The 18,025-nt window shown below is 33.9% G+C and overlaps 1 protein-coding gene across 14 annotated transcripts in view; it reads left to right on the top strand.

Annotated features, from left to right (window-relative positions):
- CEP290 (centrosomal protein 290) overlaps nt 1-18,025 on the top strand; it is a 55,330-nt gene that overhangs the window by 19,777 nt on the left and 17,528 nt on the right. For all 14 annotated transcript variants that reach the window (XR_012673745.1, XM_075150655.1, XM_075150653.1 and 11 more), the window contains 15 exons: nt 296-411; nt 2,630-2,732; nt 5,508-5,738; nt 6,286-6,459; nt 8,024-8,135; nt 8,939-9,144; nt 10,054-10,205; nt 11,195-11,306; nt 12,073-12,528; nt 13,668-13,832; nt 14,077-14,184; nt 14,272-14,406; nt 15,068-15,334; nt 16,464-16,571; nt 17,156-17,355. Coding sequence is in view for 13 of the 14 variants with exons in the window: in XM_075150655.1 (XP_075006756.1) it covers nt 296-411; nt 2,630-2,732; nt 5,508-5,738; nt 6,286-6,459; nt 8,024-8,135; nt 8,939-9,144; nt 10,054-10,205; nt 11,195-11,306; nt 12,073-12,528; nt 13,668-13,832; nt 14,077-14,184; nt 14,272-14,406; nt 15,068-15,334; nt 16,464-16,571; nt 17,156-17,355 (2,645 nt within the window). In the remaining variant the exon portion in view is untranslated. The remainder of the gene's footprint in view (nt 1-295; nt 412-2,629; nt 2,733-5,507; nt 5,739-6,285; nt 6,460-8,023; nt 8,136-8,938; nt 9,145-10,053; nt 10,206-11,194; nt 11,307-12,072; nt 12,529-13,667; nt 13,833-14,076; nt 14,185-14,271; nt 14,407-15,067; nt 15,335-16,463; nt 16,572-17,155; nt 17,356-18,025) is intronic.

Here is an 18,025-nt window from a genome sequence, read left to right as displayed (position 1 = left end):
AGTAGTATTTGTAGGCTAGCAACATGTCACGGTGTTTTGAATTCTGAGGGCTGTAATCCACAGTGCAATTATGCACTATTTCACACCTATTAATACGAATGCCAAAGTTTATTGGACTTTTTTTCATCTGTTTCTTCTACAGAAAATACACATTTCATATCTGTCGTTCACACAGTTCATGACAGAAACATCTATCATGAAAAACACAAGGGAGAACTGGCATTTTGATTAATCCTTTCATGTTTAAAACCTGTATTAATCACTTCAATATTTTTATTTGGAAAATAATTATTAGGAACTGGAAAATAAAGAACATTTACTTAAACAATTAGAAGATGCAGTAGAGGACTACAAGCGAAAATTTGCAGTAATTCGTCATCAACAAGGCTTGCTGTATAAAGAATATCAAAGGTATTGTTCTCTTTTCCGAATTATGAAAGTTCAACTATCTAAATGTTTAATAATTTTGAATACAAAATTGGCGGCTGTGTTGAAGTAGTTCTTTGGTTAATGTCATAAATGCTACTGCTCTTGGATGTGGACTCCATATATTTTCTTTAGTCCTGTAAAGATTCAGAAAACTCTTACAAAAACATTTTCTGCTGGACTCTTTTCATATTGCATACTTTATAATGAGGATTGCATCGTGTTTTCTGCATCTGATATCTTGTATTTATTAGAACCTGGTATTATGGACTCATCAGTCTTTTCTTTTGCTTTCAAGTACGGGTCCTAACAGTTTTTCTGAGGGAAAAAAAAGAAAACTGTTATACGAATACAGTCAGAGATCTCTGTTCGGAAATTTCAGATCATCATGACTTCGTAGTTGGTTTTCTTTCAGACTCTTAGTTCCTTTACATGCTTCATTGAATCTAATTTCTATAAAATTCTTCTTATGGCCAAAGAAAAAGGATTTTCATCTTAGGGATGAATATGGTGATTTGGGTTCTTCAATTAACAGACTGTTGGTTGTGTCCTCTCTATCTTTGGATTGGAATGAACAGTCACTGGACGGCTTTTCGGATAAGGGTGTTTTCTCTTTTAGGACCTTCTGTTTGTTCTTTGAATCAGTTAAGACTTCCCAGATAACATTATCTCTGAGGCATTAAAGCTATAGCTTTTTGAAAATATTAAAGGCTGTAATATACTGCCTAATTTACTACTAGATTAGATATCTCCAATGAGAGGGATAAGATGATGATTCAAGGCTCCTTCTCCAAACCTGTTACAGATTGAAGTTAGGGGAGGAGATTCTTTGACTTGGCATCCCATAAAGATGCACTTTCAGAGCATTTTCTTTCATTTTCCTCCATTTTCTTCCATTATGGAAGAAACTGAGATCTTCTTTGAAGAGAAAACACTACTTCTGAAATACCCTTGATTATTTGTTTAAACTAGCCTAATCTATCCTATACAGACTATAGGAGCTTCCTTATTAGATATGTATAGACAGTTCATAGTCTTTTTTGTTTCCAAATAAATAAATAAAAGTGGATAGGAGAGTAGTTTGCGCCAAAGCAAAGCTGAATCTTTTCATGGTTTTGTTTGTTTTTCACTGAAATAGAAAAATTAGGGTGGAAAATTATGTCCTTTGTGCATCTGAAATAAAATGAATGTAATAGAGGAAAGATTTGCAAAACTGTTGAAAAAATTGAGTTAATATTACAGCCATTGCCTGCCCTTTTGTTTAGAAGTCTGACCTTTAATGCAGAATTTGGATATGGGAAACCTAAGTTTAATTCTGTCCACCTGAGGGAAATTTGAACCGCCATCTTTTAAAGAAAAAGCCAACTACTATGCTGTGGGGAATTCTCAGAGGATGAGCGACTAATCTTTTCCTTATGATACTGTACCGTTCTGTATGATTAATTAAAAATACTTCAAAATCATCTTAGGTATTCTCTCTCTCAGGAGCTGCAGAAGCCTTGTTCCCCTTGCAAGTTGTCTCTCTTAGCTAATGAATGTGCAAGTGCTTCATGCAAAGGAAATAGTTGTGGAAAGAGTCATTGGTTATTTGCCAAACCATTTATCTAGCTGTAAATCTTATCAGCCAAATTATTGGGCACAATTGTAAATACCTGCTGAAATCTGCTGAGTCTAGTCTGCTTCAAAAAGAAAAAGCCTCTTTCCAGACTCACAGCTTGGTAAGTGCCGGTAGTATGATTTTTGTCTCCCTTCCTATAAAAGGGACACCTAGAGTTTCCAGAGAGGTACTTAAAGTGGAAATGTTTTTATTTGCAAAATTTTAAACTTTGCCTATTTTTACGAAGACATGCAAGAAAGTAATTAATTTGAAATACAAGTGTGTAATTTAAAGCAGATTAAATCCCATGTGTGTATATTTTTGGGGAGTAAGGCTTCTCTATCTCTGCACTACAGTACACAGGTGAAGACGAGATAAGACACTTTAACTTAAGAATTATTTTCATCATTAAACTAGCTGCAGCGTAAACAGAGGGGACAGTTTTTCAGTAATCCATCTACAATTTATAATGTCTTTTTCAAATTACGTTACTGCTAAAAATAAGATTCTTGGTTTCAATATTTCAGGGTTGCTGTTTTAGTTACAGTTTTAAAAATCATCAAGTCTTTCATCATTCTAAATGAAAATATTTAATTACTGTTTTAGTCAAAAGGAAAGCTGGCAGAAAGAATCACAAGATATGAAAGAGGAAAAGAAAAAGCTAGAAGATCAAAAAGAACAGGATGCTACAAAAATAACGGCATATTCTGTAAGTAATTTTGTTGCTTTCCTTTTTTGTTGCTTTCATTTTTCAAGAAGGTTTTAATACATAGAACAGAGGTTTTAATACAAGGTTGTAATTTGTTAGATGGGGAAAATGTTGCAGGGGAAAACTGCTCAATTCAAATCAAATCAGAAGGGAAGTGGTTTATTGATTTATTAGTGGAATGTAAGTAACTAGCAATCAGTGAACTATACATTCAGAATTGGTATCAACAATACAAAAGGTAAATCACAATATTAAGGCACATACAAAATGTTACTATAGACCTAAAAATCTCTAAGCACCATTCAGGAATTAATCCCAAATATGTCTTATCCCACACATCCACATTCACACAGTTATATTCACTTCCTGGCCCCTTCGGGTTACCAGCGCACACACCCTTTCCTGAGAGTGCAAGTTCACTGCGTACACCCATCTCTCGTGTGTGCTCCAGGGTGCTGTGTACGTGTGGGGGTGCTCTGGTGTTATGTGTACCCCTGCGCCTCCCTGCAGGCTGCTGATCCATGCACGGGTGAGAAATCACCCCAGGAGGTCACATAGACACACCCGAGGTGTGGGTCCCTACTTGTTGCGCTTGGTACCGCCAGCCCATTAGCTGGGGTGCAGAGGCTCATGGTGTCCAGCAGGGAGGAAGCGCTCACGTCTCCAGAGAGGATGCAAGGACAGTGGGGAAACTTCTGAAGCTGAACTAGGTTATGAGTGCTGCATTATAACTCTCTCTGCCCCCACTGTTTTCATGCTTCTTTTATACTAATTTTCAAGCTGACTGCTTCTTTATTTCAAGTCTCTAATTTTATGGTTACTATTCAATCTGGTTGATGGTCATCTTCCTCTTTAACATTATCAGTTTTGAGCAAATGCCCTCTCAGTTCACACACACTATTTACACTTACAGTGCTCTCTTAACAGCAGTTGTTATCCCTTTGATTGGGAGGAGGAGCAGTGCAGGCACCCCCATGGAAAACACGTTAATTTATACTAAGAATTAAGGTTATTGCTTTGAATTATATCTTATTTATATATATCTGTAATGTATCAGTATTTCACAAAAAGAGGAAATAGAATGTATCTTTCTATTTTGATTTACTTCCACCAAGACTGAATTCAATGTTCTATCAAGAAAAGTGAAAAATAACTTTTTAACAAGGTGATACTTAAAATTCCTGGAATTGACGCAGGTGCCTAATCACAGACATACTGCAGTTTTAGATGGCTTCGGGTGTCTTTGGGCAGATACCAAAAACTGCCAAATATGACAGAAGACATATGGGACACGTGTCCATTTAGAGAAGCAGACACAGGGCAAGGATATCACAAGGTGTTGAAAATGACTGTGCCTAAGTTTAGACAGCTGAGTTATAACCCTTTTCTTCTGCTGAGGGGTGACTGTAGTGGTATGTGGTCCTGCTTATAATCATGTCCATAACTGTAACTGATTTGCAAAATAATTGTGTCCTGAGGCAATTAAGTCTAAATATATTTCTGGAAGAGAGAAATTGAAATTGTTTTGCAGATGTTTCTATTGTATGTTTAAAAAAATGAGGGGGAGGGGCACGCGCCATCTTACTTAATTTGTTCAGTATCTTATTCTGCATTTCCAGAGTCACAGGAGTAGATTGTAGCAGGATTAAGATATTTCTGGGATTTGTTTTTTTAAATGTCTTTAAACGATAATGGAGTTTTATGATGTTAGCGGTGCTATCAAAGTACTGCTGAGATCTTTTAAGAAATTACCATTTCCCAATAGCTTTTGTTTCCAGAAACACATCCTATCCAAAGATAAAAAATACGTACTATTAGGTAGCATTATTTTTTGTTAGTATGTAATTTTGATTAGAATTAGGTGAACGTTTTCAGATTAAACATTTCTCTGAAATTAATTCACTGTGAATGATCATTGAAAATGTGTTGCTTGCTCTTAAAATCTTAAGAAAAACAGTCGTCTTGATCAGAAAAGCCAAGTCTTTGCCAGTTGTCACAGAACTAGATTTTTTTCATGGCTTCAGGCTTCTGGGACTCAGGAGTTTTTTCTAGCTACCTGTTTGTTCTTCATTAGGCTCATAGGAACCTGGGATTTTGCAGCTCGAATTTCTACTCCCTGTCTCCTCGACTAGCTGATGTGTGCAACAGCAAAGCTAAAGCTCACATGCCTTCTGTGATCTGAGTCGCTGTAGTTCCCTCTCCCCCCTGTCCATGCCTCCCAACCTTAGATTTATACATGCGTGCAAACCCATGTGTGTGCACACATACACATAAACGCACGCATGTTTCCATAGGTAGGGTCTTGTGGTCGCTTTATGAATACTGGCGTGGTCCTCAAAGTAGGACGTTTTTAGTGTTTGTTAGGAACCACAGGAATTCTATTTGGTTTAGACAATTGTTCCAATACATTTGTTTTGATTCTAGTAAAATGGGGGAAGACTGATGGCAATGTACGCAGAGAATTATTTTTGTTCTAAATTTTGAAAATGTCAGCATTAACTAAAATTCCAATTAGTCAGTCAGATGTATTTAGCTTCTATTCCTCAGAAACTAATGATTTTGAAGATTTAATTTTTTTCTTTTCTTGTAATAGAATATTGTATGCTTATGCATGTGTTGAGTGTGTGTATATGTTTTATTAGCAAAAAGAAATTATTTCAGACAGAATAATGGAATTTTTACACCTAGATTAAAAAATGTACAAGAAAGCTTGTCTACGTAGTTGAGTTTTACCATATTTCTCTACAAAGCTCTTGTTAAAAAATTATTTTACAGAATTTACTCAGTGCACTTCAGCTGGATCCTGATGAAACAAAAAAAGTACTTGCAGAAAATAATAGAAAAATAACTGTTTTACGAGTTAATGAAAAGTCACTAACAAGGCAATATACCACTTTACTTGAAATGGAACGGCATCTTAGAAAAGAAAATGAGAAACTAAAGGGTGAAATAACACACATGGAGACTGCAGTTACAGGGAAGATTGGAAACTTGCAACGATTCAAGGTATAGTTTATAGTAGTAATAGTACACATTTTTATTTTTACAATTTGGCAATAAATAAACTATTTTTAAAATGGAGGCAGTGCTAGTTTCTTGAATGAATTACCCAAATGCTTGTTAAATGCTGTTATAAATTTTGTCAAAACATTCTTTATATTTAAATAAGCATCATAATACGAAACCTGTCAGTTTTCCCCTTCTGGAGTTGCTTCAACAAGTTCTTTTTACTGAAAGTGTCACATGAAACCAAATTTTACTTTTTGGCCTTGCAGGTTGCTAGGGCCTGTATTAACTCATCTTTATAAAATATGTTCTTGACAGTGCCTTATGATTGAGAGGCAACTATTGATAAAATTACCCAGAGGGTTGGAATACGAGAGAAATTTTGTCAATGGTTATTGCAAGCAATTTATAAAGGTGGATGGTAATTTAGTAAAATAAACCAGTGTCATTATATTAAGTGGTATTCTTTTTCCGTGGAGTAATTTTATTTTTTCTTTTTAAAGATGTAGCAGACTTTAGTAACCCATTGTGTTGATTATTTGCATAGGAAATGGCTACCTTTAAGATTGCGGCTCTGCAAAAAGTGTTAGATGGTAGCGTGCCATTGTCTGAGCTAGAACTGGCTAATAAGCAGTATAATGCATTAACTGCTAAATACAGAGATATGTTACAAAAAGATAACTTGCTCGTGCAACGGACAACAGACATGGAACACATGGAGGTAATGTTTACATTATGTTTGAACCCTAAGGGGAAAAAACTCTTTATCTATTCGTTCTGCATTGTTTTTTGTTCTCACTTAATGGAAAGATAGAACGGAAGTCCCAACACAAGAACTGCTGGTTATAGCAGTTCCATAGCAGGTATGAGATGTTGGAGCCAGTCTTACTGTTGCTATCGAATTTTAATTTGCTTACCTGCTATTTTTCAGTGGATTAAGAAACATATACAAAGCCCCAGATTTTATTTCAATGGGCTTACATAAAAGCATTTTGTTTAATTCTTTTGGTGGTTTTTATTGTTTGGTTTTTTTCTTCGTTTGTTTGCTTTTTAAGTTAAGCTCTGGGTATGTTCCCTCACAAAGTTTTTTTAGTTCTGTGATTACCAAAACAAGGCTGGCAGAAGGAATATTTGCTATCATCTTCAGTTTTGGAGGTCATGAGGAAAGTAGAATGAGTGTAAACACTTTCAAAGCTTTCTCTCAAAGTAAGTGCTCTTACTAATTCCTGACTTACAAGAATGAAATGTTCAGTTCCAAAAGGCAGTAAACCTTTGGAATTTTACTTTCCTAAAAAAAGTAAATAACCAAAGATTGTTCACAATGTGTTTGCAAAGTGTCGTAAGGACTGGAAATATGTAACTATTCCTTTGAACTTTTTATTCTCAAGTAGAAGGGAGTTCTTTTCAAGAACTGTGAAGCTGGCTTTAAAGATATGTTACTAGCTCCCACTTTTCATTCATGTTAGAAATAATAGTCCAAGAAAGTAGTAGTTTAACCAGTAGTTAAAACTCCTGTCATGTTCTTGTCTGTTGGCTTTCTGTGGCTGATAAGGGTTAAATACATGTGGTGGGTAAACTTACTGAAATATTAAATTTGTCTGCTTGGAAACAGGTAGGTGCATTTGACTTAGCTTAAGAATGAATGATTTCTTCTCTATTTTATGAAATTTTGTGTGTATGAAAACTTGCATTGCCTATTTCAGCGATTTCACACAGCTAGAGAATCATTTATCAATAGCAAACTAAAAATGTGTTTAGAAAATTAGAAATTGAAATTTAATATGAAGTATTCAATTTGTTTTACCGGTTAATGTGGAAATTTGTGTTTCTATTTGGAGGAATGAAGGAACATTTACAAAACTAATGTTTGGCATCATATTAGATGCCTAAAAGAGCTAAAAGAAGCACATGATCTGTCTCAAACATGTATTCATGTGCAAGATGAAATATTCTGTGCGGGATGAAATATCCTCCAGAAGTACTACTTTCTTTCCCACTGTTACTGGGGTGTTTAGTATGACAAACATAGATTTCTTCATCTAATACTAGACATTCTAGGAATCACAGTCACTGATGATAAATATTCACGGTAATACTAGTTGACAGTAAGATACAACATAGAGAGCAAAGACTAGCATTTTTATGCTTAGGAGGAAACATGTTCTTCTGGTGCCATATATGTAGATTATGGGTTGTGCATAGGTAAAAACTTAATTTAAAAGATTTTATAGATAATAAACATCAAATCTGTTACAGCTAAATAATTTGCTGTTTTTGTCATACAGCGTGAGAATGAATCCTTGAAAGCACAGATAAATTTATTGAATAAGGAACTGGAGATCACAAAAGAGAAACTTCACACTGTAGAACAGGCTTGGGAACAGATGACTGAACTGGGCAAGTATGAAAGTTATATAGCAACATTAAAAATCAAATGGTATGTTCTGTGTAAAAGTAATATTTTAAAATTGATGTAAAAGTCAAAACTGTTTTGTATCTTTCATTAACGGTCTTAATTTTTTTTTAGTTTGTTTCATTTTACTTCTCTATTTGACCAAAACCAAGTTTGGTATCTTTCTCTGGAAACTGTTCTACATTGACTTTTCTTGGGTTACTGGGTCAAGGATTTAAAAGCTGGAACTTGTAAAGCAACATCACCTGATTTTTTTTTTTTTTTTTTTTTTTTTAATAAGGTGCCATATGTTCTAACTTGATTGTCAGTCAAAGTACTTCATAGGTTGTCAGGAAAATTATTTCTTTTTCCTGGTTTCATGCTCTGTAAAAAAGTATTTTTTCTTGATAGCTGGGGCTTTTTTGTGTACAGTTTAATTCCCATTATTCAAGAAGAACTCATCCACATCTATTTCTTTTACAGATTTTAAATTAAATTTCCTGAAGATTTACCAGCTGAATTAAGGATAAAGTGAAAGGCTACATTGAAAATAGTTATCAGTCTCAATAACCATGGTTGCAGATATACCCATTCATAATTTATAATAATATTTTATTCAAATTAGATACCTTTCAAACATGTAATAAAGCAGGATAACCATGCCTACAGTTTAAAAAATGATACAGGTGTTTTGATAAAGTATATCTGACAGAGATAAAGCAAAACTCATGTTCTGTTTTATGGTGCAAATAATTTTCATAGTTGAATCAGCTTGTGTATTCCCTAATTTAAATATTTTTTAATGTAGGGGATGACAATGCCATGGACAAGGCCACAAAAGCAATAACCAACAGTGAGATTTTGTCCATTTCTAAGAAAATCACAATGTTGGAAATGAAGGAACTAAATGAAAGACAGAGAGCAGAACATTCACAACGAATGTATGAACATTTAAGGAACACTGTAAAGCAAATAGAAGAACGTAATTTTGAATTGGAAACAAAATTTGCTGAGGTAAATCTGTTGAGGCTTAACAACATAATCTGACACATCTTAAAAGCATATTTTTGAGCTTTTCAAAAAGGATTAATCTATTTTGCATCATGACTGGCAAATAAGCTTATGATGCAAAATACAGCTGCCTTTAAGAGCTGCAATACTGCGTGCACAGGACATTTGTAAAAAATATAACTAATTAATTTGTCAGTAGTTTATTTAAACATTAGTTAATCTCTGTAAAACACATGATGAGCATCTTCATAGATAGTTTGCTAGTTTTTCAGCAGACTGCTGGAAAAAGGTCTGTTCTTGACCTGTATTTCTTGTGTCTAATTCATATGATCCCTTTTCTGCTACTTTTCCCTTAATTACGTTGGTTACTTGGTATTCAATAATCAACTTGAAAAATCAGGCTGCTTGAAAGAATATCACTTAATTATGAAAGTTCTTTTTAGAAAGAACAAAAGAACTACACTACCGTAAGTCTTGGCACTTACAACCTGTATTTGTGTTACCAATCCCGATATACTAGACGGTATATAAATATATAAATAAGACTGTTCATTTCCTAAAGAGTTTACAGTCTTATTCTTTTTTTTTTCTTTTTTTCTCATTGTAGTTTAAGAGCAAGTTATTTGCGGTAATGGTTTTAAGAAAATTCACTAATAAAAATTGTGTTTAATTTAGGATCCTGTTCTGTGCCGACCTGTGTATCTGTTCCTGTATGTATGCAATGCTGCAAACAAAAAGACATTTAAGCAGGGAGGAAAGGAAATTGTTTTTTGAACACAGCTGAACAGTGTTTTGTAATGACTAAAAAAGAAAAGATACTTTTGGCACTGCTTTTTGTTTGCAGGGTTGGGAGTAGTTGTGTGCTTAGGATACCATTTTGTTTGTTTCTGGTTTTGTTTTTTTTTTCTTAAGCTCACCAAAATCAACCTTGAGGCACAGAAAGTGGAACAGGAATTAAGAGATGAACTGTCAAAGAGTGTAAGTAAGGCAGTAAGTGATGCAGATAGACAACAAATCATGGACCTAGAGAAGCGTGAGATGGAGCTCAAGATTGAAGTATCAAAGTAAGTGTTGAAGTAACAAATTTCAAATGCAGTATGTTCGGAAGCGTGCAAACATTTAGGCTATATAGGCTTATGTAATACACTACTTATGTATTACAGAAAATTTTCAGTGGCTAATTTTTTTGGCATTTATATGTGCCAAATTTGGAATTGAAAATGAAGCATTTAATTTATGACTATAAAGAAGGTAATTTGCTTCATTTTGATTTGAACAAGGAATTAAGTGCTGGCCTGGATAGACATGGGTAAGTGTGCACTTAGATACTTATTACTAGTATTTTTAAGCTAATTAATTAAGGGTTTTTTTTGTTTCTGTGCCACAACCTCCCTTAAATGTATGAAAACCTCATAAAAGAAATTGGAAAGCAATTCTTACTTTCAAAGAGTCATCGATATCTCAAAGATTAAACTGCAGTAGGGATTTTTTTTGCCATTTACTTAAAGGAGATTAACTTTGTATGCATAAATTGAAAAAAATGACCTTTTTAGATACATTGATATGGACATTTGTCTTTGAGTAAATCATGTCATCTTACCAAGTTATATTCCTAAAACAGCAAAGTCTATGGGGATATTTGCAGTGATTTTTGACACTGAAAATGAGTGATTAGACTTGGGGAAGCAGAGAAAGGAATAGAGAGTGCAACTTTTTGAGCATTTATGCCATTTATTATGCGAGAAATAGAGGACAGAGATGCTTAGTTCAGGAAAAAACATGGCATTTTTTTCCTGGAGTAGGTTACTGCTGGCAAACTTCTGTATAGCTTACAGGAAAATGTCCTGTGAAAAAGTTGAGAGGCAATACAGAAGAATGTTCATAACAAGGACTCTGAGTAGTAGAGAAGAGTATGCTGAAAAGAACACAATCTTTAAATGTTTTGGTATGAGGAAACATACTAAGCACCTTTTCTTAGCATCTTCTACGTAGAAAAACTTAATAAGTTATTCAGTGGTTTCAAGTGACACAATACTCTTGTTTCCCCTGCAAGGTTAAGAGAACTGTCTGATGTAGCAAAAATGCAAGTGGAAGCTCTGGAGGCACGCCAGCAATACAGAGATAAAGAAGTCGAATCTCTTAGAATGCAAATTTTAGACTATCAGGTAAAATTCAACCTTATTAACACTGCAGTTTAGATTTTTTTTCCCTGGAGTGAGAAGAAATGAAGTAATTTTACAGTGAGTTAGGATACTGCAAAAGCATTTCAGAAGGATCTTAGCAAGCTGGTCCTTGTAGTGGCCATACCCTTTCAAGCGTTCTGTATTACATTAATTATTCCCTTCTTCATTTTTTCCATTTCTAGCTACACAGCTGTTACAGATCTTGAGCTTTTTTCCATGTTATTTAGGTAATATTTATTCCTAACTGATTAATAGCTCATGGTCAATATTTAAATCTAATATCAGGAAAGTTTGATCATTTTTTACAAGAGAAGCAATGACTTGTAAATCTTAAAGATTTGCAGTAGACTTATTATATTGCTTTGTTATTAGCTGAAACAATTTCTTGGGATTTGTTTTCATGTTCTAGAATGGTTTGAATCCCTAAATACAACACTGTTGCCAGCTTTTACATTACCATATTATCTAAATTTAGGTATACCTTTCTTCCTCATCTCCCAGTATTTTGGAAAGATACAATTTTTAAGATCAGTATCTGAAAAGGTGTACTTCTAAAATGTGGCTGTAGAAACAATAGTGGAAAAATAAAAAGCTGGTTTTAGTGGCTAATTCTTGCTCTTCTCTGTGGAATAAAATACGTGCAATATATAAAATACAAAAAAAAAGATAGCTTGTTTATATTTACATATACACTGCATTAACATATTCAAAATGAAAAATAAATTTGTTCTGTGTATTTTGTTCTTAGGCACAGTCAGATGAAAAAGCAGTTATTGCAAAACTGCATCAACATATCATAGCCCTTCAAGGTAGTGAATCTGTTGCTGTAGGCAAATTGGAGACGCTTAAATTGAAACTACAGAAGATGGAGATCCATAATCTACGTTTAGAGCAGAAGCTTGATGAGAGAGAGCAAGCCTTATATTTTGCCCGACTGGAAGGAAGAAATAGAGCCAAACATCTACAACAGACAGTTCAGTCTTTGCGGCGACAGTTTAGTGGTGCTCTGCCTTTAGCACAGCAAGAAAAATTCTCTAAAACAATGATTCAGCTACAGAATGACAAACTGAAGATCCTGGAAGAAGTTCAGCATGCCCAGCAGGAGCGTCGAAATGCAGAAAACAGAGCATTAGAGATGGACTTAAAACTGAAAAGTTTAGAAGAGTTAGTAAGTGCATTGAAGGATACAAGAGGAGCTCAAAAGGTTTGCTATTTTACAACTTTGAATAGCTTTGTTCATCTGATCTGCATTTAAATTACATTTCAGTTCAGCTTGTTCCCTAAACATCGGTTTTCATGTAAAATTAATGACTTCAAAATATACTTTGTTAGAATATGACAGCTATCATTTTTTGTTTTCCTATTTTAAAAAAGTAATACATCATTAGTTATTTACAATAATATATTATTAGTTATGTTAGTCAGTGCAGTCAGATTTACTAATTTTCTTTTGTGCCCAGTTAAGTGGCATAGGAAGTAGAGGTTAACTATGAATTCAGTTATACTAAATTGAATTAAATTGTGAATTTAATTAAATTAGGAATGAAATTAAATCAAACACAGAGTACCATTCTGAAATTCTGTTCCATGAGCTTGCATTGAAATCTTCACTACAAATCCATGTCTTTTTAAATAAATCCAAGGCCAATAATTTAGGCAGCATGGTCAGAAATGTTATTATACTCATGTAATTCTACTTAATCATATTTTGCTATTGTAAACAATGTTGCCTTGAAATTTGAATAAGGCTTTCTCACTGCTCTTCCAGATCACTGTGTATTATATAATACGGTTATATCTGTCATGACTAAAGATGTCTGCATGTAAGCAATGGTTGTAGTGCTCCTGGCATGTTTTAGTTTTAAGCCAGTTTTCAAATATTTTTCTAGAGTATTTTGACATGTATGTCAAAGACAAATATGTCTTTTATTCTTAGTACATGTGCATTTTTGAATACGTACAGTTTTTAATGGTTTTGAAAATCTTTTGTTGTTTTAGAAAAGTCAACCAAACTTGTTGCATGCTTTTTTTGTTCAGTCTGGACAGATGCATAGAGTATAGCTTACTTAGGTCATCTGAAAATTATTTGCAATGCACGTCTGTCTGTGTAAGGGAAACCTGTTGCCTCTCCAATTGTCTGCTGCACTTTTCAGTCATTCCCCTTGCAGTTTCATACTCTTGCCATGCCTCCTCACTCAAGAGAAGTGAAGAAGCTTAAAAAGGCAGAACCTCTTTCTTCCTGTTGGTTGGATAAGTGCCATAGTGCCTCAAAGTCAAAGCGTGTAGCTGCATCTAGTTGGCCTGTGGGCTTGGTAAATGTAATAGTGTATCATTCATTATTAGGTAATTGAATGGCATATGAAGATGGAGGAACTCCATCTGCAGGAACTTAAACTCAATCGAGAGTTAGTCAAGCAAAAGGAAGAGGTGAAGTATTTGCGTAATATAATTTCTGAATATGAATGTACAATCAATAATCTGGAAGAAGAAATTGTACAGCAGAACAAGGTATGTATTTCTGCATGCTATTAGAAAAATAGCCTATTCCTTATTTCACTAAGTGATTTTAAAAAGGAAGATTCTTCGTAGTAAGTTTTTAACATAGGTGTCTGTAGCTTGGTTCCGTAATTCTTTTCAATAGCACATTTCAGTATTTTACATTTTGGTATCTCTTGTTTTTTCTGTTTAAGTTGGTTATAAAATTCCCATTGCCTTCAATAAATAGAATACCTTTATCAAACATTTGTTACAGTTTTATGAAGAAAGGCAAATGGCTTGGGACCAGAGGGAAGTAGAACTGCAGCGCCAGTTAGACCTGTATGATCATCAACAAAATGAAATACTTAGTACAGCTCTAAAGGTACATGCACTGAATTAACTAAAAATAGATTCATGAGCATGTTTTTCAGAGCTGTCAGATTACATGAATATGAATCTTTCTGTGCAGTTGGAAAAGGCTACAGGATCAGTTCCAGACCCTAGTTTGCCACTCCCACAACAGCTTGAGTTGGCTTTGAGAAAGATTCGGGAGCATATTCGAACAATCCTGGAAACTAGGGCAACCTGTAAATCACTGGAGGAGGTAATTAAATGTATAAATTATCATATAAATGGACAAAGTTTGTATTTCTATGCCCTTTTTTTTTTATATAATAAATACTGTTTTATATATGTCACTCAAATGTGTCCAATCTCTTAGAATTATTTAACACAGAGAAAATGTAAATAATATAATCACACCATGACTAAAATGAAATATTTTTTCCATTGGAACAAATTATCAGGGAAAATTTTTGAATATTTTAGAATGTTCATTTAGTAGGGTAAGATGCTCTTGCTGTACAAAATTCAGTTGACTATAGCTAGTTAAATTTAGCAAGTGTTACATTAAATTTAACAAGTAGCATAGCAAAATCCTTTTATCTTGGGTTGCTAAATTGAAATTCTGTTACAGAAGATAATTTGTGCTTCTTAAAAAATTTGAAAACCACCAGCTTCTTAATTTGGTAGCACAAAATGAGTTGCATAAGTGTCTTGTGCTAAGCAAATAACACATAAAGACATGGTAATGATATTCTGGGACTTTTTTCATCTAATAGTAATCCCATACAGCCAGAACTGCTTGCAAAACGTTTTGTGTATGTAAGTCCATTTAGCCAAATCTTTCTGGTACATTTTTTAAAAGGTATGATCTTTTTTCAGTGTTTGAATTCTGGAAATGCAACAATTGCTTTTCGTTGTAGAAATTGAAAGAAAAGGAAACTGCTCTGTGGAAAGCTGAACAAAATGTTTTATCAAGAGACAAAGTTATAAATGAACTAAGACTTCGATTACCTGCAACGTCAGAAAGAGAGAAAATAATGGCTGAATTAGGCAAACAAGAAGATGATCCAGAGTACCATCATGCCATAAAAATTGCTCATCAAACCATTGCAAATATGCAAGCAAGATTAAATCAAAAGGAGGAAGTGTTAAAAAAATACCAACATTTGCTTGCTAAAGCAAGAGAGGTAGTTAAACTTTTTGCACAAAATTTCTTCCATTTTTAAGTTGTTTTAGTTGATTCTTCATTTATCTCATTGCTAGTGAAATCTTTAAACGTTTCTGACCTCAGAGGTAACAGAACAGAGATGATTAATTTATTATGTAGAAAGTTCATGTAGAATTTTTTAACTTCTTAGAATAGGAGGCTTGCTCAGTCAAGAGGTTATGTATATGATGTCTGTCTAGGGATTAAGTTAGTGTGACAGAAAGAAAATTAAAATTCTGCTGTGAGAAGTGGTCTCAGTATATTATATATTTATATGGGATTTTCCAGTACTTGCAACAATGATGTTTGGACTGCTTCTTGTAGTGAATTTGGAAGGTACAGGAAAGACATGCATTTATGGAAAATATGCTTCTTAAAGCATATTTTAAATTAAAGCCTGTTTTAAAGCATAAACAGTGTATCTAAGCATACTTTATATTATTTAAGCATACTTTATATTCTTTATTCTTTATACCCTTAAAGCATATTTTAAAGCATAAACCTTGTGTCTAAGAGGTACTTCAAGAGTAAATATGCATCTATTTTAGTGTGTTTGAATCAGGAGCACATTTCCAAAGCAGACTTCCTATCATCTTCACTTAGTGTGCTTTGGTTAACATGTGTAGCTATTTCTTCTGGGAGAAATCAAGTTTTTTGGTTTGGAACTAAACCAGAAGATGCAGTCTAAAAATGAGCCTACTGTGCTCTGTCTGCTAGCAGACATTCAGTCGACGGGATTACACTATAGTCCCAAGTAAATAGACCTGAAAAGTACATAGTATGGGTATCACTATCCATATTGATAGTCATAGTTGGTAAGGACCAACACCAACTGTTTTGCTCTCCAGCTCCTGTTCTGTTGCACCATACTACTTGCTACATAGTTTAGACCTGCAATAGTAGATTTTTTCCAATAGTGTTAAAAAGGAAAAAAAAAATCATTGATTATAGCAAGAAGAAAAGCATGTTTAAAAACTGGCAGAATTAGAGGAAAATCTGGGGAGCGATTCTGAGCAATGAGTGAGCAATCAACATGAAGGTACTGTAGTTTCATGACTTTCTGGAATAGTGTGCATCAGTAGAGTTGTATTTTTATTTTGAACTAACAGGAGCAAGAGGAAGTAGCAAAGAAGCATGAGGAAGACCTTAGAATTCTACACCAGAAGTTAAATTTTCATACTGACAATTCCCTTAATAAATTCAAACAAACTGCTTTGGTGAGTTGTGTGTATTTGTGGGATTAGTGAAGTTGTTCCCAAATTTTTAAAACTGTTGCTCAAAAGAACAGTTTTGCAGTCAAAAGTAAGTAATAAATGATGACAGGAAAAATAAATGGGTGGTTGTTACAGAATTATTGTATTATTTGTGAGAGAATTCGCAAGAGATGGAATAGAAGTCAAGTGTAAAAACCCAAAGTTATCACCCCAGTATATATGAGCATTTTTCATATCATCCTAATTTATGGAGACATCTAGGAGAGAGAGGTATGATTTGTTTTCTGTTCTTTCATTCATCTGTGGTTATGTTAAACAAACCCATTTCAATACAAATTTTCTTGACACTTTATGATAAGGTGAAACCTGTATTTAACTGGTTATTCTGTGGATCATTAGGTGCACAAAGCTCTTTTTAAACCACTGTGACTGCTTTCTCTGTGGACTAAGAATCATACCTCAGTAAATAAACATGTTAGATATTAATGCTTGACTATATTCTGGATTGAGTTTAAAATGCATCATTAATGCTTACCTTTAATTTAACGCTTCAAATGTTTATCACATGCATTTGTTCTGTTTTACAGGAGTTAGTGAAAAAGACTTCTTTATCACTTTCCAACAACAAACATTTTCTCCGCTTAGCTGAAATGGAGCAAACTGTAGCAGAACAGGATAATTCCCTTGCTTCACTTGTTGGAAAATTAAAGAAAACATCATTTGATTTGGAGAAACAAAAACAAATTACTTTAATGAAAATTAAAGAGTTTGAGACTATCAGAGCCCAGTAAGTTTTTAGACTGTTAACATAAGTCACAATTGGATTGGATCAAGTCAGTTATGTATTGCTGCTACAGAACTGGTCTATCAAATTGAACATGTTTTTGCTGAATTTAAGATTTGGCTGAAAAAACTAACTCAAAAGAGTTACTATGGTTGGTAATTGTAAATTATTTTTAATCTGTAGCTCTTCATCGGGGCTGATACTGAAAAACTGTGGCTTGGAAAAATGCCTTTCAGTTGTTAGCTTTTTGCCATTCAGTGAAAAAGAAAGTATTCAAGGAGTCTTGTATGAGAATGGTCTTTAAGCTACTGTGATACTTGCTAGTTTGTGTTTTGTTTTTCTTTTTCCCCGATACATCCATTTGGGCTTGCTGCCTAACAAGTTTAAACTCACAAAAATTGAACCCCTGATTAAAAGGAGAAAAGTATGATCCTTTCTTCACCTGTTAGGGCCAGGAATTAGAATGAAAAATGCTCTAATCTCTTTTTGCTGATCTTCTTGAGTAATTTTCTTATTAAATGGAGGCCTTCTTTGTTGAGTCAGTCTTTTTTTGCTGTTTCCAAGTCTATGTGTCATTTGCTTTAACAATAATAAAAATATAACATCGTGCCCTTTGTTATTTATTTGGAATTTGCTAACTTAATTATTGCAGTGCACCCTATTAATGCTTATA

This window comes from Calonectris borealis, chromosome 1 (assembly GCF_964195595.1).
Source record: "Calonectris borealis chromosome 1, bCalBor7.hap1.2, whole genome shotgun sequence".
Taxonomy (NCBI): Eukaryota; Metazoa; Chordata; class Aves; order Procellariiformes; family Procellariidae; genus Calonectris; species Calonectris borealis.
This window is presented reverse-complemented; position numbering and strand designations above follow the sequence as displayed.